Source organism: Eumetopias jubatus, unplaced genomic scaffold (genome assembly GCF_037043125.1).
Source record: "Eumetopias jubatus isolate StellerSeaLion01/CBP00866 unplaced genomic scaffold, mEumJub1_p1.0 scaffold_8, whole genome shotgun sequence".
Classification (NCBI taxonomy): domain Eukaryota; kingdom Metazoa; phylum Chordata; class Mammalia; order Carnivora; family Otariidae; genus Eumetopias; species Eumetopias jubatus.
Genome location: NW_028274814.1, coordinates 122,064,259 through 122,086,816, shown reverse-complemented (window position 1 = coordinate 122,086,816; position 22,558 = coordinate 122,064,259). Strand labels below are relative to the sequence as shown.

The following is a 22,558-nucleotide window of genomic DNA, read 5'->3' as shown; positions in this document are numbered from 1 at the left end:
CTGAGAGAGAGAGAGAGCATGAGAGGGAAGAGGGTCAGAGGGAGAAGCAGACTCCCTGCCGAGCAGGGAGCCCGATGCAGGACTCGATCCTGGGACTCCAGGATCGTGACCTGAGCTGAAGGCAGTCGCTTAACCAACTGAGCCACCCAGGCACCCAGGGAATTCTTATTATTAACATGTACAGGGTATGTTAGTAAGGATCCAGGAAATTAATATTATTGATATTAATGGCATATGTTTGTGAGGATTTATGACAGTACTTTCAATGCACAAAGAAGTCATTATATAGTAGTACTATGTAGTCTGTGTAGATTCTTTCCATAGACACTGAGGATTTATTGCAAAGCAGAAGCAACATAAAATTGTTTTCTCACTATTAAGCCTATGGATGTTACCTGAATCATTCTTGGATGATAACAGCTTCCAGAAAGAGGATGTTGTGATCATTAAAATATAGTAGAAATCTGGTTATATTTCAGAATTGACAGTTTGTTTCCCCCTTTCTTATTCCTACTTAAAGTATTATTGAAGTTAAAATATTATAAATCAAAAGATTGATTTTTCTCTTACAGCACAGTGTCCTCCAGTATTAATGCTTTAGCAGCAGTAACTGTGGAAGATCTAATTAAACCTCACTTCAGATCGCTCTCAGAAAGGTCTCTCTCTTGGATTTCCCAAGGAATGAGTGAGTTTCCATTTTCACAATTCCTTTTTACCTCCAGGAGATGGTTTTTGGAAATACCAGAAATCTTTCCCATGGAAGATACAGAGTAAGAACCTTCAAGTGTAAATGTGCATATACATATGCATGTCTGTGACTAAATGCAGTTATGCCATATTTGCAATCAAGATTTGAAAGACACTTCAAGTAATTAATTTTCAGAGGTCCTTATTTTTTTTAAGTTTTAACTTAAATTCCAGTTAATTAACATACAGTGTAATATTAGTTTCAGTGATTCAACACTACCATACAATACCTGGTGCTCATCACAACATGTGTACTCCTTAATTGCCGTCACCTATTTCATGCATCCCTCTACCCACCTCTCTTCTGGTAAGCAAAAGCTTGTTCTCTATAGTTAAGAGTCTGTTTCTTGGTTTGCCTCTCTCTTTCCTTCCCCCGTGCTTGTTTGTTTTGTTTGTTAAATTCCACATACAAGTGAAATCATATAGTATCTGTCTTTCTCTGACTGACTTATTTCACTTAGCATTATATACTCTAGCTCCATCCATGTCATTACAAATGACAAGATTTCATTCTTTATGGCTGAGTAATATTACATTGTATATATGTACCACATCTTCTTTATCCATTCATCAGCTGATGAACACTTAGGCCGTTTCCATAATTTAGCTATTATAGACAATGCTGCTATAAACATTGAGGTGCATGTATCCCTTCAAATCAGCATTTTTGTATTCTTTGGATAAATACGTAGTAGTGCAATTGCTGGGTCACAAGGTAGTTCTATTTTTAACTTTTGAGGAATCTCCATACTGTTTTCTGCAGTGGCTGCACCAGTTTGCATTCCCACCACGAGTGCAGGAGGGTTCTCCTTTCTCCATATCCTTGCCAACATCTGTTATTTCTTGTCTTGTTGATTTTAGCCATTCTGACGGGTGTGAGGTGGTATCTAATTGTGGTTTTGATTTGTTTACCTGAGGACGAGTGATGTTGAACATATTTTCAGTGGTCCTTATTTAGCTGTCTTCCTTTTCTCACTTCTTCCTTTCCCAAATCTATGTTAAAATTCTTAGCCACAGAAAAAAATTCAACCCTTTTCCTTTTCAAGCTTTAGCCAACAGTTTTAAGAAATACCCTTAGTTTGGAGCCAAGAGCCACACTTCTTCTTTATTATGTAAGAGGGCACTGTCAGTTTAAAGTACAGAACACTGGGTGTTACACACAACTGATAAATTATTGAACACTACATCTGAAACTAATGATGTGCTATATGTTGGCTAATTGAATTTAAATTTTAAAAAATTAAATAAAAAAAGCCTAAGCCAAAAAATAGAATACATAGTCTGTATGTATGAATTGAAGATAAAGAAACAGAGTGTTGTGATTTTTTTTTAATTTTTTTATTGTTATGTTAATCACCATATATTACATCATTAGTTTTTGGTGCAGTGTTCCATGATTCATTGTTTGTTCATAACACCCAGTGCTCCATGCAGAACATGCCCTCCTCAATACCCATCACCAGGCTAACCCATCCCCCTACGCCCCTCCCCTCTAGAACCCTCAGTTTGTTTTTCAGAGTCCATCATCTCTCATGGTTCGTCTCCCCCTCTGACATACTCCCCTTTTCTTCCTCTCCTGTTATCTTCTTCTTTTTCTTTTTTCTTAAAATATGTTGCGTTATTTGTTTCAGAAGTACAGAACTGTGATTCAACAGTCTTGCACAATTCACAGCGCTCACCGTAGCACATACCCTCCCTAATGTCTATCACCCAGCCACCCCATCCCTCCCACCCCCAACCACTCCAGTAACACTCAGTTTCTTTCCTGAGATTAAGAATTCCTTATATCAGTGAGGTCATGTGATACATGTCTTTCTCTGATTGACTTATTTCACTCAGCATAACACCCTCCAGTTCCATCCACGTCGTTGCAAATAGCAAGATCTCATTCCTTTTGATGGCTGCATAATATTCCATTGTGTATATATACCACCTCTTCTTGATCCATTCATCTGTCGATGGGCATCTTGGCTCTTTCCACAGTTTGGCTATGGTGGACATTGCTGCTATAAACATTGGGGTACACGTACCCCTTCGGGTCCCTACATTTGTATCTTTGTGGTAAATACCCAGTAGTGCAATTGCTGGATCGAACGGTAGCTCTAATTTCAACTGTTTGAGGAACCTCCATACTGTTTTCCAGAGGGGTTGGACCAGCTTGCATTCCCATCAACAGTGTAGGAGGGTTCCCCTTTCTCCACATCCCCGCCAACATCTGTCGTTCCCTGACTTGTTAATTTTAGCCATTCTGACGGGTGTGAGGTGGTATCTCATTGAGGTTTTGATTTGGATTTCCCTGATGCCGAGCGATGTTGAGCACCTTTTCATGTGTCTGTTGGCCATTTGGATGTCTTCTTTGGAGAAATGTCTGTTCATGTCTTCTGCCCATTTCTTGATTGGATTATTTGTTCTTTGGGTGTTGAGTTTGATAAGTTCTTTATAGATTTTGGATACTAGCCCTTTATCTGATATGTCATTTGCAAATATTTTCTCCCATTTTTGTCGGTTGTCTTTTGGTTTTGTGGACTGTTTCTTTTGCTGTGCAAAAGCTTTTTATCTTGATGAAATCCCAATAGTTCATTTTTGCCCTGGCTTCCCGTGCCTTTGGCGATGTTTCTAGGAAGAAGTTGCTGCGGCTAAGGTCGAAAAGTTTGCTACCTGTGTTCTCCTTTAGGATTTTGATGGACTCCTGTCTCACGTTTAGGTCTTTCAACCATTTGGAGTCTATTTTTGTGTGTGGTGTAAGGAAATGGTCCAGTTTCATTCTTCTGCATGTGGCTGTCCAATTTTCCCAACACCATTTGTTGAAGAGACTGTCTTTTTGCCATTGGACATTCTTTCCTGCTTTGTCAAAGATGAGTTGACCATAGAGTTGAGGGTCCATTTCTGGGCTCTCGATTCTGTTCCATTGATCTATATGTCTGTTTTTGTGCCAGTACCATACTGTCTTGATGATGACAGCTTTGTAATAGAGCTGGAAGTCCGGAATAGAGTGTTGTGATTTTTGACCCATCTTTATTGTCTATTCTATCTGTACATGTAGACTGCCCTGGAGATAGTCAATTAAATTGTACAAGGAATGTTCAACTTCTATTGATAGATTGTAGGACCTTATTAGGGGTTAAATATCAGGTGAATGGAAAGGTTTAAAGACCCCAGTTCCCAGACACCCCAAATGTAACAATTTGACCCAAAGAAATCTGGCTAGTGTACTTCATTCTTTGTGCTTGACATTTTGGTTATATGTGTTCGGGAATGAATGACTAACAAACTTGTTTTTGAAAAAAAAATGTTTAACTTCAACCCAGTAACACTAGACTGTCAAAGAAACAGTAAATAATATTCTATTTTGAACCACAATTCTATATGTAATTGTCTTAATGATAGCCTGGAATAAATACTTAATTTATATTCTTCAGTGTCCCTTGAATTTAAATAACATTGCATCATCTTATTATGTGCCCAATTTTAATCCTGGAGCATAATTTCAGAATAATACAATTCTTCCTAAAGAGTATTTAGAGTGATTCATTATAGGATTATTGAAGCTATATGCTTTTAAATAGAAGCTTTTGAAGCCAGACAGACCCAGTCAGGCTTTACCAGTTTATTAATCTCAAACAAACCCAATAACCCAATACAGATTGAATTTTTTGTATGAAAAATGTTACAACAAATATTCATCTTGCAGGTACTCTGAGGTTTAGAGATAATACATATAAAATAAGAAGCACTAGCTGGTGGTCAAGGAAGGATGTTGATGATCATTAATAACAAATTAACTCTGCTAGTATAGATGAGGTTTTCATTTACTTTGAAGGGTTATATAAAGTCATTATTTTGAGGTCTGTACAGTAAGGACATCATTGAGAAGAACATGGCAAATAATTTGTGTTTCCATCAACTTTGAATACCAAAAACCCACAGTGGTGACCATTTATGAGCTATCAGATATAGAAGACTCAAGCTAAATATGTTGGAAATACTATTTACATTAGGATTTGGAGGCATAAAAAAAAATCATTGCGACATGAGCTCTATGTACAAATTTAATGTAAGGTTTCCATTCAGGTGCAATAAGGTTATTTACCCAATATACTTAACAAAGGGGTGAGTGCTAGTGTAAATTAGATAGATATAAGGAATGTACTAATTTTATGAGCAAATTTATCATTCCTTTTTTGTGTTTTGATTTTTATGTGTGGTAAATTATATTGACTGATTTCAGGTGATTTGTGCTAAATGAAAATCTTCAAAAATAAAAATCTGGGGGCATGTGTGTAAATTTTCCTATAATTTAAAAAGTAAAACATGTATTTGGGGAAATGAAGGGGGTTGAAATCGGAGGGGAAGATGAACCATGAGAGACTATGGACTCTGAGAAACAAACTGAGGGTTCTAGAGGGAGGGGGGTGGGGAGATGGGTTAGCCTGGTGATGGGTATTAAAGAGGGCACGTACTGAAGGAGCACTGGGTGTTATATGCAAACAATGACTTATGGGACATTACCTCAAAAACTAATGATGTAATTATGGTGATTAACATAACATAATAAAAAAAATATGACTAACCAAACAAGTCATAAGAATTATTTAAAAAATGTATTTGGAGAAAATCTGGAAAGTACTGAAAGCCAAAAGAAAAAAAATTCTATAATTTGTAATCTGACCAGCAGTGGTGGCTTGAGAATTTCTATAAAGTTTGGAAAAACAATTTGTAGAATGGGTAATATCATACTTGATACTATCTTTCTTTGCTAGTTTAACAGGAAAGGCTTGGGGATGTTGATGAAGATTACAAGAGGGCTAAAGGTCCTAAACCACCCCTTGGTGTGGATTGTCACTTCCCAGGAGAAATGAATACTTCAAATCAGATGACTCGAATTTCTGATGTTTATTACTCCCCTCCCCCATTACGTATACAGAGCAGAGCTGGACTGTGCCCCGTTTCTGGCAAACTGAAAGAGACCTAAGCCTTCCTTTATAAACAAATGTGTATGGAGGATTAGATTAATGACACAATAGTTCTAAGCTTTAAAGTCCCTATGGTTAATGCTAGGGATTTTTTTATTTATATAACCTAATGTTGTCACTAATCCCAGGACACAATATCAGAGTTTTCTTTCCCCTTTGCACACTGCTGATCCTGTAGGAAAACACCCCTTCCCTTTTTTTGGCTGGCTCTGATGTATGTGGCCATTTTTCACCACAATCATGTTAATTACTTTGAATCAAAGGTGGGTAGCTTATTCTATTGAGAATTCTAATCCTCTGGATCTGAATTTTACACTGGCTTTTATATCATCCATCTAGGTGTGCTGTTTGGAGCTCTGTGCATTGGAATGGCTGCATTGGCATCACTAATGGGAGCTTTGCTGCAGGTAAGAGCTGATTCTGCAGGGTTTGAGTCATAAACACTGAATTCTTCCTTTTTTTTAAATGTTCTTCCTTCCAGACTTCTCTATCCATCTATACATAGCCATATCAAGGAACAGAGTTGACTAAATTCTTTAAATATTTTTTAAATTCAACTTTCTATTTTGGTATAATTATAGATTTATATGCAATTTTGAGAAATAATACAGAAAGATCCTATATACCCTTTACCTAATTTTCCTCAATGGTGTGACACTTAGATTGATGTTATCCGCCCCCCCCGCCATAGATGTACAATCGTAAAGGCTGTCTTTCTTCCACTGAGTTGCACCTATATCAAAAATCAGTTAGGCTGCCTGGGTGGCTCAGTCAGTTTGGCGTGTGACTCTTGATTTCAGCTCAGATCATGATCTGGGGGTCATGGGATTGAGCCCCTTGCCAGGCTCTGCCCTGAGCAGAGACTCTGCTTGCCCCTCTCTCTTTGCTCCATCCCCCACTTGCACGTGTGCTCTCTCTCTCTCTCTCAAACAAATAAAATCTTTAAAAAAATCCATTAGGCATATTTGTGTGGGCTTATTTCTGGTTTCTTGTTTCTGTTCTATTAATCTATGTGTCTGTCCCTCTGTCAGTAATATATAGTCATGATTTTTGTAGCTTTATAATAAGTCTAGAATCAGGTAAACTAATTCTGCCTATTTTTTATTTTTTAATTATTATATTATGTTGATCACCATACATTACATCATTAGTTTTTGATGTAGTGTTCCATGATTCATTGTTTGCATATAACAACCAGTGCTTCATGCAGTATGTGCCATCTTTAATACCCATCACCAGGCTAACCCATTCCCCACCCCCCTCCCCTCTAGAACCCTCAGTTTGTTTCTGAGAGTCCATAGTCTCTCATGGTTCATCTCTTCCTCCGATTTCCTCCCCTTCATTCTTCCATTCCTGCTATCTTCTTCTTCTTTTTTTTTTTTATAACATATAATGTATTATTTGTTTCAGAGGTACAGGTCTGTGATTCAAGAGTCTTACACAATTCACAGCGCTCACATACCCTCCCCAATGTCTATCATCCAGCCACCCCATCCCTCCCACACCCCACCACTCCAACAACCCTCACTTTGTTTCCTGATTCAGAATTCCTCATATCAGTAAAGTCATATGATACATATCTTTCTCTGATTGATTTATTTCGCTCAGCATAATACCCTCCAGTTCCATCCACGTTATTGCAAATGGCAAGATTTCATATTTTTGATGGCTGCATAATATTCCATTGTGTATATATACCACCTCTTCTTGATCCATTCATCTGTCGATGGACATCTTGGCTCTTGCCATAGTTTGACTATTGTGGACATTGCTGCTATAAACATTGGGGTGCACATACCCCTTCGGATCCCTACATTTGTATCTTTGGGGTAAATACCCAGTAGTGCAATTGCTGGATCGTATGGTAGCTCTATTTTCAACTGTTTGAGGAACCTCCATACTGTTTTCCAGAGTGCCTCTATCACTTGCATTCCCACCAACAGTGTAGGAGGGTTCCCATTTCTCCACATCCCTGCCAACATCTGTCATTTCCTGACTTGTTAATTTTAGCCATTCTGACTGGTGTGAGGTGGTATCTCATTGAGGTTTTGATTTGGATTTCCCTGATGCCGAGCAATGTTGAGCACTTTCTCATGTGTCTGTTGGCCATTTCGATGTCTTCTTTGGAAAAATGTCTGTTCATGTCTTCTGCCCATTTCTTGAGTGGATCATTTGTTCTTTGGGTGTTGAGTTTAAGAAGTTCTTTATAGATTTTGGATACTACTCCTTTATCTGATATGTGATTTGCAAATATCTTCTCCCATTCTATTGGTTGTCTTTTGGTTTTGTAGGCTGTTTCTTTTGCTGTGCAAAAGCTTTTTATTTTGATGAAGTCCCAATAGTGCATTTTTGCCCTTGCTTCCCTTGCCTTCGGTGATGTTTCTAGGAAGAAGTTGCTGTGGCTGAGGTCGAAGAGGTTGCTGCCTGTGTTCTCCTTTAGGATTTTGATGGCATTGAAATCTTCACAATGTTTGTCTTTCCAATCCATGAGCATGGAACGTTTTTCCATTTCTTTGTGTCTTCTTCAATTTCTTTCAGGAGTATTTTAGATTTCTGAGTACAGATTCCTTGCCTCTTTGGTTAGATTTATTCCTAGGTGTCTTATGGTTTTGGGTGCAATTGTAAATGGGATTGACTCCTTTCTCTTTCTTCTGTCTTGTTCTTGGTGTATAGGAATACCACTGATTTCTATGCATTGATTTTATATCCTGCCACTTTACTGAATTACTGTATGAGTTCTAGCAGTTTTGGGGTGGAGTATTTTGGGCTTTCCACATAAAGTACCATATCATCTGCAAAGAGTGAAAGTGTGACTTCTTCTTTGCTGATTTGGATGCCTTTTATTTCTTTTTGTTGTCTGACTGCTGTGGCTAAGACTTCTAATACTATGTTGAATAGCAGTGGTGATAGTGAACATCCCTGCTGCGTTCCTGACTTTAGGGGGAAAGCTCTCAGTTTTTCCCCATTGAGAATGATTTTCGCTGTAGGTTTTTCATAGATGGCTTTTATGATATTGAGGTATGTACCTTCTATCCCTATACTCTGAAGAGTTTTGATCAAGAAAGGATGCTGTACTTTGTCAAATGCTTTTTCTGCATCTATTGAGAGGATCATATGGTTCTAGTTCTTTCTTTTATCAATGTATTGTATCACATTGATTGATTTGCGGATGTTGAACCAACCTTGCAGCCAGGGATAAATCCCACTTGGTCGGGGTGAATAATGCTTTTAATGTACTGTTGGATCCTATTGGCTAGTAGTTTGGTGAGAATTTTTGCATCCATGTTCATCAAGGATATTGGTCCGTAATTCTCCTTTTTGATGGGGTCTTTGTCTGGTTTGGGGATCAAGGTAATGGTGGCCTCATAAAACGAGTTTGGAAGTTTTCCTTCCATTTCTATTTTTTGGAACAGTCTCAAAAGAATAGGTATTAATTCTTCTTTAAATGTTTGGTAGAATTCCCCTGGGAAGCCATCTGGCCCTGGGCTTTTGTTTGTTGGGAGATTTTTGATGCCTGCCTCAATTTCCTTCGTGGTTATAGGTCTGTTCAGGTTTTCTATTTCTTCCTGGTTCAGTTTTGGTAGTTGATACATTTCTAGGAATGCATCCTTTCTTCCAGATTATCCAATTTGTTGGCATATAGCTGCTCATAATATGTTCTTATAATTGTTTGTATTTCTTTGGTGTTGGTTGTGATCTCTCCTCTTTCATTCATGATTTTATTTATTTGGGTCATTTCTCTTTTCTTTTTGATAAGTCTGGCCAGGGGTTTATCAATCTTGTTAATTCTTTCAAAGAACCAGCTCCTAGTTTCGTTGATCTGTTCTACTGTTCTTTTGGTCTCTATTTCATTGATTTCTGCTCTGATCTTTATTATTTCTCTTCTCCTGCTGGGTTTAGGCTTTATTTGCTGTTTTTTCTCAAGCTCCATTAGGTGTAGGGTTAGGTTGTATATTTGAGACCTTTTTTGTTTCTTGGGAAAGGCTTGTATTGCTATATACTTTCCTTTTAGGACCGCCTTTGCTGTATCCCAAAGATTTTTTGGTGTCCATTAGCATGGTACATGGTTTTCCATCCCCTCACTTTAAATCTTGGGATGTCTTTGGGTCTAAAATGAGTGTCTTGCAGACAGCATATCCATGGGTCTTGTTTTTTTATCCAATCTGATACCGTGTGTCTTTGGTTGGGGCATTTAGCCCATTTACATTCAGGGTAACTATTGAAAGGTATGAATTTAGTGCCATTGTATTGCCTGTAAGGTGACTATCACTGTATATTGTCTGTGTTCCTTTCTGGTCTATGTTACTTTTAGGCTCTCTCATTTTTTCGAGGACCCCTTTCAATATTTCTTGTAGGGCTAGTTTCATGTTTGCAAATTCCTTTAGTTTTTGTTTGTCCTGGAAGCTTTTTATTTCTCCTATTTTCAATGACAGCCTAGCTGGATATAGTGTTCTTGGCTGCATATTTTTCTCATTTAGTGCTCTGAATATATCATGCCAGTCCTTTCTGGCCTTCCAGGTCTCTATGGATAGGTCTGTTGCCAATCTGATGTTTCTACCATTGTAGGTTACAGATCTCTTGTTCCAAGCTGCTCTCAAGATTTTCTCTTTGTCTCTGAGTCTCGTAAGTTTTACTATTGGATGTCAGGTGTTGACCTATTTTTATTGATTTTGAGGGAGGTTCTCTGCACCTCCTGGATTTTGATGCCTGTTTCCTTCCCCAAATTAGGGAAGTTCTCTGCTATAATGTGCTTCAATATACTTTCTGCCCTCCTCTCTCTTTCTTCTTCTTCAGGGATATCAATTATTCTAATATTGTTTCATCTTATGGTATTACTTATCTCTTGAATTCTGCCCTCGTGATCCAGTAGTTGTTTATATTTTTCTCAGCTTCTTTATTTTCCATCATTTCATCTTCTATATCACTAATTCTCTCTTCTGCCTCATTTATCCTAGCAGTGAAAGCCACCATTTTTTATTGCACCTCATTAATAGCCTTTTTGATTTCGACTTGGTTAGATTTTAGTTCTTTTATTTCCAGAAAGGGTTTCTCTAATAACTTCCATGCTTTTTTCAAGCCCAGCTAGTATCTTCAAAATCATCATTCTGAACTCTAGTTCTGACATCTTACTAATGTCCGTATTGATTGGGTCCCTGTCAGTCGGTACTGCCTCTTGTTCTTTTTTTTGAGGTGATTTTTTTCCATCTTGTCATTTTGTCCAGAGGAGAATAGATGAATGAGAGAACAAAATGCTAACAGGGTAACAATAACCCCAGAAAAATATACACTAAACAAATTAGGAGAGACCTGAAGCTGGGGGGAAAGAAAGGGAAAGAAAGAAAAAAGAAAAAGAAAAAGATAAAAACAAACAAAACAAAACAAACAAACAGAATATGATCAAATATTATCAGGCTGGTGAATAGATCATTGCCACATACTAGATTTTGGGAGTATTTTGGTCTGTTAGAAGAAAGTGCCTTTCAAAATTTTAAAGAAAGAAAAACTTATATCCATACAAAAATTAGGGTTAATACAATGAAGGGATGGAATATAACTGTAAAGATGAAAATTATAAAAGATTTTATAAAAGGAATTGATAAGAAATTGGTTGAAAAAAGAAAGAAGAAGATTTAAAAAAAAAAAAAGGAGAGAATGTGATCAGGCAGGAGAGTAGAACAAAGCCATACACTAGAGATTTAGGGTATATTTTGGTCTGTTAGAAGAAACTGTATCCCAAAATTTTAAAGAGAGAACTATATATATACCAAAAATAAGGTTAACTACTCTGAAGGGATAGAATGTGAGTCTAAAAATGAAAAATAAAAAGATTTTTTTTTTAATGGGATTGATAAGATGTTGGTTGAAAAAGGGAAAAAGAAAATTTCAAAAAAAAAAAGAAAGTTAAAAAAAATTAACTTTGAACGACTAAAGAATCGTGGGGAAAAAACCATGGATTCTATGTGCTGTATTCCCCTAGTGCTGGAGTTCTGCCATTCTCATTGATTGGTAAACTTGGTCTTGGCTGGCTGTTCTTGCTGATCTTCTGGGGAGGGGCCTGTTGCCATGGTTCCCAAATGTCTTTGCGGGAGGCGGAATTGCCCCGCCCTTGCCGAGTCCGGGCTAAGTAATCTGCTCTGGTTTCCTCTCAGGAGATTTTGTTCCCTGCAAGCTTTCCGTACAGCTTTGGAGGATGAGAGTGAAATGGCAGCCTCCCAATCTCCGCCCTGGAGGAGCCAAGAACTTGGGCCCCACTCCTCATTGAGCCCCCAGAGAAAAGCAGTCAGTCAGTCCTGTCTCCCCAGTCTCCTGCCGCACTCCGTGCTCACCCAGCCTGTGACTGAGCATTTCTATCTCTGGCACCCAACTCGGTGTGGAGTCTCCAAACCCAGCAGATCCCTGTGGTGCACTCCCGCGCTGCTCCTCCCAGGGGAGGAAGGGAAGTCTCCCCAGATCTGCCGCTTGTTGGGTCCCTGCTGGAAGAGCAGTGGCCCAACTGTGCTGGGGATCACGGTTTATGGCAACCCTGAGCTGAGAGCCCAATCCTCGGCTCCATCTCTGCAGCTGGCTTCCCTGCTCTGATATCTGGGAGCTCTGCTGCACTCAGGCACCCCCGGTCTTTGTGTGACCCTGAGGGTCCTGAGACTACACTGTCCCAGCGTGGGTTCCACCCCCCGCTTAGCCACTGGAGTGACATCCCTCAGTGGAGCTAACTTCTAAAAGTTCTGATTTTGTGTTCTGCTGCTCAATCACTTGCCAGAAGTGTCCGACGATGGAGGCCCCCTCCCCCACTGTCTATCCGCCCAAATGTCGCCTTGGATTCACTTCTCCTCACGTCCTACCTTCCAGAAAGTGGCCACTTTTCTGTTCAGAGAGTTGCTGCTATTCTTTTCTTTGATCTCCTGTTGAGTTTGTAGGTGTTCAGAATGATTTGATCACTTTCTAGTTGAACTCCTGGGACCAGACGAAATTTGGGTCTCCTACTCCTCTGCCATCTTGCTCCTCCCCTCTCAGGTAAACTAATTCCTTCCACTTTATTCTTATTTTTCAAAATTGTTTTAGCTATTTTAGCTCCTTTGCCTTTCCATATTGTTTAGAATAATCTTCTGTATATCTAAAAAAAATGATGCTTAATTGTGATAGAATTGCACTAAACCTATATATCAATTTGGGGAGAATTGACATCTTTACTATGTTGACTCTTTGAATCTATGAATATAGTATATCTCTTCATTTATTTAGATCTCTGATTTTTCTCATAACCATTGTGTAATTTTCAGTATACAACTTCTGTGTATATTTAATGAGATTTATACCTTATAATTAAAAATTTGTTTTAAGTTTTTTTAAAGACATTTGAGAAAGAGAGTGATCATGAGTGGGGGGGAGGGGCAGAGGCAGAGAATCTCAAGCAGATCCCCACTGAGTGTGGAGCCCAAAGTGGGACTCAGTCCCATGACTCATCAGATCATGACCTGAGCCAAAATCATGAGTTGGCTGCTTAACCAACTCTGAGCCACCCAGGTGCCCCATAATTTTTTTAAAGTATTAATTTTAATTCCAGTTAGTTAACATATAGTCGTGTATTAGTTTCAAGTATACAATATAGTGATAGTGATTCAACAATGCCATAGATTACCTGGTATTGTACTCATCATGACAAGTGCACTCCTTAATCCCTATCACCTATTTAATCCATCCCCCCATCCATACCTCCCCACTAGTAACCATCAGTTTGTTCTCTAAGGTTAAGAGTCTGTTTCTTGGTTTGTCTCTCTTTCTCTCTTTTTTTCTTTGCTCCTTTGTTTGGTTTCTTAAATTCCACGTGAGTGAAATCATATGATATTTGTCTTTCTCTGACTGACTTATTTCTCATAGCATTGTATTCTCTAGTTCTAGCCACGTCATTAATAATGGCAAAATTTCATTCTTTTTTCTTTTTTTTGACTGGCTAATATATATATATATATATATATATATATATATATATATATATATGTAATCTCCAATCAGTGGACACTTGGGCTGTTTTCATATCTTGGCTATTGTAAATAGTGCTGCTATAAACATAAGGATGAATATATCCCTGTGAATTAGTGTTTTTGTGTTCTTTGGGTAAATACCCAGTAGTGCAATTACTGGATCATAGGACAGTTTTATTTTTAACTTTTTGAAGAATCTCCATACAGTTTCCAAGTATGTATTACCATCAAGGGTGGCGCCAGTTTGCTTTCCTACCAACAGTGCACAATGGTCCTTTTTCTTCACATCCTCACCAACGCCTATTGTTTCTTGTGTTGTTGATTTTAGCCATTCTGATTGTTATAGGTGATATCTTATTGTAGTTCTGGTTTGCATTTCCCTGATGAAAAATGATGAACATCTTTTCATGTGTCTGTTGGCTGATGTCTTCTTTGGAGTAGTGTCTGTTCATGTCTTCTGCCAATTTTTTATTAGTTTTTTTTCCCGGTGTTGACTTTTATAAGTTCTTTAAATATTTTAGATACTAACCCTTTATCAGATCTGTCATTTGCAAAAGTCTTCTCCCATTGAGTAGGTTGCCTTTCAGTTTTGTGGATTGTTTTCTTCACTGTGCAGAAGCTTTTTATTTTGATGTAGTCCCAATAGTTTATTTTTGCTTTTGTTTCCCTTGCCTCAGGGGACCTATCTAGAAAAAGTTGCTACAGCCATGTCAGAGAACTTACTGCCTGTGCTTTCTTCTAAGATTTTTATGGTTTAAGGTCTCACATTTAGGACTTTAATCCATTTTGAGTTTATTTTTGTGTATGGTGTGAGAAAGTGGTCCAGTTTCATTCTTCTGCAAGTTGCTGTCCTGTTTTCCCAACACCATTTGTTGAAGAGACTGTCTTTTTCCTAGTAGATAGTCTTTCCTGCTTTGTCAAAAATTGACTGACTATATAATTGTGGGTTTACTTCTGCATTTTCTATTGTGTTTCATTGATCTATACATCTATTTTTGTGTCAGTACCATACTGTTTTGATTACTACAGCTTTGTAATACAACTTGAACTCTGGAATTGTGATGCCCCCAGCTTTGCTTTTCTTTTTCAAGCTTACTTTGGCTATTTGGGGTCTTTTGTAGTTCCATATAAATTTTAGGATTGTTTGTTCTAGTTCTGTGAAAAATGTTGTTGGTATTTTGATAGGGATTGCATTAAATGTGTAGATTGTGTAGTATAGACATTTTAACAATATTTGTTCTTCTAATCCATGAGCATGGAATATCTTTCCATTTATTTGTGTCATCTTCAATTTCTTTCATCAGGGTTTTATAGTTTTCAGAGCACAGGTCTTTCACCTCCTTGGTTAAGTTTATTCCTAGTTATTTCATTATTTTTGGTGTAACTGTAAATGAGATTGTTTTCTTAATTTCTCTTTCTGCTGCTTCATTCCTGGTGTATAGAAATGCAATACATTCTGTAGATTGGTTTTGTATCCTGTGACTTTACTGAATTTGTTTATCAGTTCTAGCATTTTTTTTTTTTTTTTGGTGGAGTCTTTCAGGTTTATATATATAGTATCATGGCATTTGCAAATAATGAAAGTTTTACTTCTTCCTTACTGATTTGGGTGCCTTTTATTTCTTTTTGTTGTCTGGCTGCTGTGGCTAGGATTTCCATAACTATATTGAATAAAAGTGGTGAAAGTGGGGGCACCTGGGTGGCTCGGTCATTTGAACATTTGACTCCTGACTTTAGTTCAGGTCATGATCTCAGGGTCCTGGGATCAAGCCCCATGTCGGGCTCCATGCTCAGCACAGTGTCTGCTTGGGATTCTCTCTCTCACTCTCCCCCAACTTGTGCACTCTCTCTCTCTTTCTCTAAAATAAATAAATAAAAGCTTAAAAAAAAAGTGGTGAGACATCCTTGTCTTGTTCCTGACCTTAAGGGAAAAGCTGAGCTTTTCCCCATGAAGTATGATGTTAGCTGTGGGATTTTTGTATATGGCCTTTATTTTGTTGAGGTATGTTCCCTCTAAACCTACTTTGTTCAGAGTTTGTTTGTTTTTTTTTTATCATGAATGGATGTTGTACTTTGTGAAATGCTTTTTCTGCATCTATTGAAATGATCATTTAGTTCTTATTCTTTCTCTTATTGATGTGATGCATCATATTGGTTGATTTGCGAATATTGAACCACCCGTACAACCCAATAATAAATCCCACTTGATTGTGGTAAATGATTTTTTTAATGTATTGTTGGACTCAGTTTACTAGTATTTTTTTAAAAATATTTTTACATCTATGTTCATCAAATGTATTGGCCTGTACTCTTTTTTTTTGTGGTGTCTTTATCTGGTTTTGGTATGAGGGTAATGCTGGCCTCATAGAGTGAATTTGGAAGTTTCCTTCCTTTTCTATTTTCTGGAATAGTTTGAGAAGAGTAGGTGTTAATTCTTCTTTAAATGTTTGGTAAAATTCACCTATGAAGCCATCTGGTCCTGGACTTCTGTTTGTTGGGAGTTATTTGATTACTGATTCAATTTCTTTGCTGGTAATTTGTCTGTTCAAATTTTCTATGTCTTCCCATTTCAGTTTTCATAGGTTATATGTTTCTAGGAATTTATTTCTTCTAGGATGTCCAATTTGTTGTTTTTCGTAATATTCTCATAATTATTTGTATTTCTGTGGTGTTGGTTGTTATTTCTCCTCTCTCATTTGTAATTTTATTTATTTGAATTATTTCTCTTTTTTCTTGATAAGTCTAGCTGGAGGCTTATCAATTTTATTAATTTTTTCAAAACCAGCTCCTGGTTTTATTGATCTGTCTTATTTTTTTAGTTTCTATATCATTTGTTTCTGCTCTGATTCTTATTATTTCCTTCCTTATGCCAGTTTTAGGCTTTGTTATTCTTTTTTCTAGCTCCTTTAGGTGTAAGTTTAGGTTGTTTATTTAAGATTTTTCTTGTTTCTTGAGGTAGGCCTGCATTGCTATAAATTTCCCTCTTAGAACCACTTTTTCTGCATCCCCCAAATTTTGAACCATTGTGTTTTCATTTTCATTTGTTTCCATGTACTTTTTTTAAAAAGATTTTATTTATTTATCTGACAGAGAGAGAGACAGCGAGAGAGGGAACACAAGCAGGGGCAGAGGGAGAGGGAGAAGCAGGCTTCCCGCTGAGCAGGGAGCCCGATGTGGGGCTCGATCCCAGAACCCTGGGATCATGACCTGAACCAAAGGCAGCCGCTTAACCGACTGAACCACGCAGGCGACCCTCCATGTACTTTTTAATTTCTTCTTTTGCTTCCTAGTTGACCCATTCATTGTTTAGTAGCATGTTATTTAACCTCCATGTATTTGTATTCTTCCAGATTTTTTTCTTGTGGTTGACTTCTGGTTTCATAGCAGTGTGGTCAGAAAAGATGCATGGTATGACTTAGATCTTTTTTAATTTGTTGAGGTTTGTTTTGTAGCTTAATATGTGACCTATTCTGGAGAATGTTCCATATGCACTTGAAAAGAATGTGTATCCTGCTTTTGGCAATGGAATGATTTGAATATATCTGTTAAATCCATCTGTAGTGTGTCATTCAAAGCCATTGTTTACTTGTTGATTTTCTGTTTAGATTATCTGTCCATTGATGTACATGGGGTGTTAACATACCCTAATATTAGTGTATTACTATCAATTAGTGCCTTTATGTTTGTTATGAAATGCTTTATGTATTTGGGCACTTCCATGTTGGATGCATAAATATTTACAATTGTTATATCTTCTTCTTGGATTATCCCTTTTATTATTATATAGTGTCCTTCTTTGTCTCTTTTAAGAACTTTTTTTATTTTTATTTTTAAAGATTTAATTAATTTATTTATTTGAGGGAGGAGGGGCAAAGGGAGAGGAAGAGAATCTCAAGCAGACGCTGTGCTAAGCATGGAGCCTGACGTGGGGCTCAGTCTCACAAACCTGAGATCATGACCTGAGCTGGAATCAAGAGTCAGATGCTTAACCTGCTGAGTCACCCAGGTGTCCTAGAATCTTTTTTTAAAGTCTAGTTTGTCTGATATAAGTATTGCCTCTCCAGCTTTCTTTTGATGTCCAGTTGCATGATAATTCTTTCTCTACCCTCTTATTTGCAATTTGCAGGTGTGTTTAGGTCTAAAATGAGTCTTGTAGGAAGCATATAGATGGGTCTTGTTTTTTTATCTATTATGTCACCTTGCATTTTGATTGGAGCATTTTGTCCATTTACATTCACGGTAATTATTTTTTTTAAAGATTTTATTTAATTATTTGAGAGAGAGAGAACACAAGCAGAGAGGAGGGGCAGAAGGCAAGGGAGAAGCAGACCCCCCCCCCCACTGAACAGGGAGCCCAATGCAGGGCTTGATTCTAGGACCCTGGGATTATGACCTGAGCCAAAGGCAGATGCTTAACCAATTGAGCCATCCAGGTATGCCTCACAGTAATCATTGATGGATATGTACTTATTGCCATTTTATTACTTGCTTTGTGGTTGTTCCTGAAGATTTTCTCTGATCCTTTCTTGTCTTTCTTTCATGGTTTGCTGGTTTTCTTTAGTGATAAATTTGTATTTCTTTCTCTTTATTCTTTGCATATTTATTAGTGGTTTTTGATTTGTGGTTACCATTACGTTCGTATATAACATCTGCATGTAACAGTCTATATTAAGTTGGTGGTTGTTTAAGGTTGAACCTATTCTTTACTCCTCTCCTCCCCACGTTTTAGGTATATGTTGTCATATTTTACATCCTTTATTTTGTGAATTCCTTCACTGATATTTTATAGAAATATTCATTTTTACTGTTTTTGTGTTTCCTACCTTCATACCATTACTTTTAGTCTTTCCTTTCTATTCATAGAGTCCCCTTTAGTATTTCTCACAGGGCTGGTTTAGTGGTCATGAACTCCTTTAGTTTTTGTTTGTCTGAGAAACTCTTTATCCCTACTTCTATTCTAAATGATAGCCTTGCTGGATAGAATATTCTTGACTTCAAATTTTTCCCATTCAGCATTTTGAATATATACATCCTAGTCCTTTCTGACATGGACAGTTTCTGCTGAAAAATCTGCTGATAGCCTTATGGGGTTTCCCTTGTATGTAACTGTTGTCTTTTGTCTTGCCACTTTTAAGATTTTTTTCTTTATATTTTACATTTTAATTACAATATGTCTTGGTGTGGATCTGCTTTTGTTGATTTTGTTGGGGGTTCTCTGTGCCTCTGGGATCTAAATATCTGTTTCCTTCCCCAGATTAGGAAAGTTTTCAGCTGTTATTTCTTCAAATAAATTTTCTGCCCTCTCTTCTCTTTTTCTTCTGGGATTCCTATAATACAATATTACTGTTTCATGGAGTCACTGAGTTCTCTAAGTCTATTGTCATTTTTTCATAAGTCTTTTCTCTCTCTTTTGTTCAGCTTGATTACTTTTCATTACTCTGTATTCTAGGTCATTGATTTGTTCCTGTGTTTCTTTAAGCCTACTGTTCATTCCTTCAGCATGTTTCTGATTTTGTTTATTGGGCCCTTTATCTCTGCTATATTATTCTTATCTCCATGTTAATGGTCTCACTGGTGCCCTCCACCCTTTTCTCAAGTCTAGCAAGTATTTTTATGATCATTACTTTAAATTCTCTATCAGACATGTTACTTGTATCTGTTTCATTTAAATCTCTAGCTGTGGCCTTGTCCTGTTCCTTCATTTGGGACAAATTCCTCTATCCTCTCTTTTGTCTAAGTGTCTCTGCCTGCTTCTCTGTGTTAGAAAAGTCAGCTACATTTCTTCTTGAAGGTAATGGCCTTATGAAGAAGAGGTTCTATAGTGCCCTGCAATGTAATATCACCTGTTCTCCAGGGCCTGGTGCTTCAGAGAGTGTTTCCACTGTGTGCTGCATGCACTCTGCTATTGTGTGCTGGCCACTTTATCCTTCAGGCCAATTGTCTGTGAAGGCTCTCTTTGCCTACTGTGAGCAGTATTTGTTTCCTGACCTGAATGTGGGGAATTTTAACTAGGTGTACTCTGGTCTGCTTATGAAATGATTCCTGTTGCCACAGCTGCCAGAACTGAAGCCCTCCAGAATTCACCATGTCGTGGGCAGGGGTTTGGGCCAGTCTTCCAGGGGAGAGGGCCCACTGTGCTGGGTCTGGGGCAAGCGTGACTGAGATGGGCATTTCCACTGGAGTGGATAGGTCTTGGTGTAAGCAAGTCGTGTAGTTAGTGTCAGCACTGTACTGGTTCCCACAGGTGGCCCTGTGCTTATGCTGAGTGGCAGTGGAGGCCAGTTATCTTTGTTCCTGGAGGGGTCTCTCCATGAATGCTGCCTCTCTGGGACATCCTCCAAGAAGAGCAAATAACCTCCCCACTATGTGCCCCAGGCACTCTTCAGATTGTTGTTTCCATCCTGTATGTCCACAGGCTATTTGCCCTGCTTTCTCTCCAAGAGGAGCCTCAATGCCCCTGGGCTCTCCGGGGCCAAGCCCACTGACCATTAAAACTCCAGGCTTTAAGCCCTGCTGGTTGCAAGAACTCATGAAATTCAGCCCCTCTCACTTTCCAAGCCAATTGCTGTTGGGAATCATCTTCCCTGTGCACTCCCCTGTGTGCTAGTCTGTCTCTTACCCTTGCCTGGGACCACAGCTCTCTCCCTACCACAGTGGCCACAATCTGTTTCTCTCCCAGACTATGTCTCCACCCTTCCTACTTTCTGCCATGTGGCCTCTTCTCTACCTTTAGTTGTGGAGTTTGTTCTGCCAGTCTTCAAGTCAATTTCTGGGGTATGTAGGATAACTTGATAGTTATCTAGTTGTATTCATGGGACAAGGGGAGCCTAGATTCCTCCCACCCTGCCACCATCTCCCTCCTTATCCCAGTATCTAATTTTTTAAGTGATTATAAATGATATTGTACTTTTAATGTTGGTGTCCATGTGTTTGTTAGTATGTAGAAATACAATTGATTTTTGTATATTTGTGTTGTATCCTGAGACCTTCCTGAATTTACTTATTACTTCTTGGGATTTTCTTTTTTTTTTTTTTTTTTTACTTCTTGGGATTTTCTACACAATCATGTCATCTTCAAATAGGGACAGTTTTATTTCTTCCTTTCCAATCTGTTTGTATAGCTTTTATTTCTTTATTGCACTGGCTTCAACTTCCACATCATGTTGAATAAGAGTAGTAAGAATAGATACCCTTTCCTTATTCCCCAGTCTGGATGAGGAAAGCATTTAGTTTTTCACTCTTAGATATAATGTTAGACATAAGATTTTAGTAGATGCCCTTTACAGTTGAGGAAATTCCCTATTTCCCTCTTTTCTATCTTTCTGAGAGTTTTTATTATGGATGAATGTTGAATTTTGTCAAGTGTTTTTCCTTCATTGATTGATATGGTAATATGATAGTCTTCTTTAGTCCGTTGACATGATGAGTTACATTATTGTTTTTCAAATGCTTAACCAGCCTTGAATTCCTGGAATAAACTTCACTTGGTCGTGGTGTGTAGTTATTTTTATATATTTCTGAATTCTATTTGTTAATACTTTGTTAAGGATTTTTACATCATGAGAAATATTGATCTGTAGTTCTTTTTTTGTAATAGCTTTGTCTGGTTTTGGTATCACAATCATTCTAGCTTCATGAAATAAAGTGGGAAGAATTATTCTCTATTTTCTTAAAGAGCTTGTATAAAATTGGTGTTAATGATTTAAATGTTTGGTAGTATACTCTAGTGAAACCATCTGGGCCTGGGTATTCCTTTTTTGGAAGTTTTAAAATTAAAAATTAAATTTCCATAGGTTATAGGGCTATTCAAATTATTTCATATTGAGTGAATTATGATAGTTTGTATTTTCAAGAAATTGGTCCATTTCATCTAAGTTGTAAAATTTGTGTGTGTGGAGTTGTTGATAGTATTCCCTTATTATACATTTGGTGTCTGCAGGGTCCTGTAGTATTATTGCCTGTTTTAGTCCTAATATTGGTAATTTTATCTTTTTTTCTTTCAGTCTTGCTTGAGGTTTGTCAACTTCATTGATATTTTTGAAAAACTATCTTCTCATTTCACTGATATTCTGTATTGTTTTTCTATTCACAATTACTGCCTTTTGTTCTTATCTTTATTGTTTTCTTCTGTTTGCTTTGGGTTCATTTTGCTGTTCTTGACATGAGACCTTAGATTATTGATTTGAGACTTTTCCTCTTTTATAGTGTGTGCACTAATTGCTAAAAATTTCCCTGTCAGCATTAATTTAACTATGTCCCACAACTTATCATATTTTGTATTTTTAAGTTTCCTTTGAGATGTCCTTTTGACCCATGAATTATTTGAAAGTATGTTACTTAGCTTCCAAGTGTTTAGAAATTTTCCTGTTATATTTGACAAAGTACAGCATCCTTTCTTGATCAAAACTCTTCAGAGTATAGGGATAGAGGGTACATACCTCAATATCATAAAAGCCATCTATGAAAAACCTACAGCAAATATCATTTTCAATGTGGAAAAACTGAGAGCTTTTCCCCTAAGGTCAAGAACGCGGCAGGGATGTCCACTATCACCACTGCTATTCAACATAGTATTAGAAGTCCTGGCCACAGCAATCAGACAACAAAAAGAAATCAAAGGCATCCAAATCGGCAAAGAGGAAGTCAAACTCTCACTCTTTGCAGATGATATGATACTGTATGTGGAAAACCCAAAAGACTCCACCCCAAAACTGCTAGAACTCATAAGGAATTCAGTAAAGTGGCAGGATATAAAATCAATGCACAGAAATCAGTGGCATTCCTATACACCAACAACAAGACAGAAGAGAGAGAAATCAAGGAGTCGATCCCATTTACAACTGCACCCCAAACCATAAG

At 37.6% G+C, this 22,558-nt stretch overlaps 1 protein-coding gene across 1 annotated transcript in view; it reads left to right on the top strand.

Annotated features, from left to right (window-relative positions):
- Positions 1 to 22,558, top strand: part of SLC5A8 (solute carrier family 5 member 8) — a 67,144-nt gene that overhangs the window by 25,326 nt on the left and 19,260 nt on the right. Inside the window, exons 9-10 of the mRNA XM_028121711.1 lie at positions 573 to 685; positions 6,060 to 6,127. Coding sequence (XP_027977512.1) covers positions 573 to 685; positions 6,060 to 6,127 — 181 coding nt within the window. The remainder of the gene's footprint in view (positions 1 to 572; positions 686 to 6,059; positions 6,128 to 22,558) is intronic.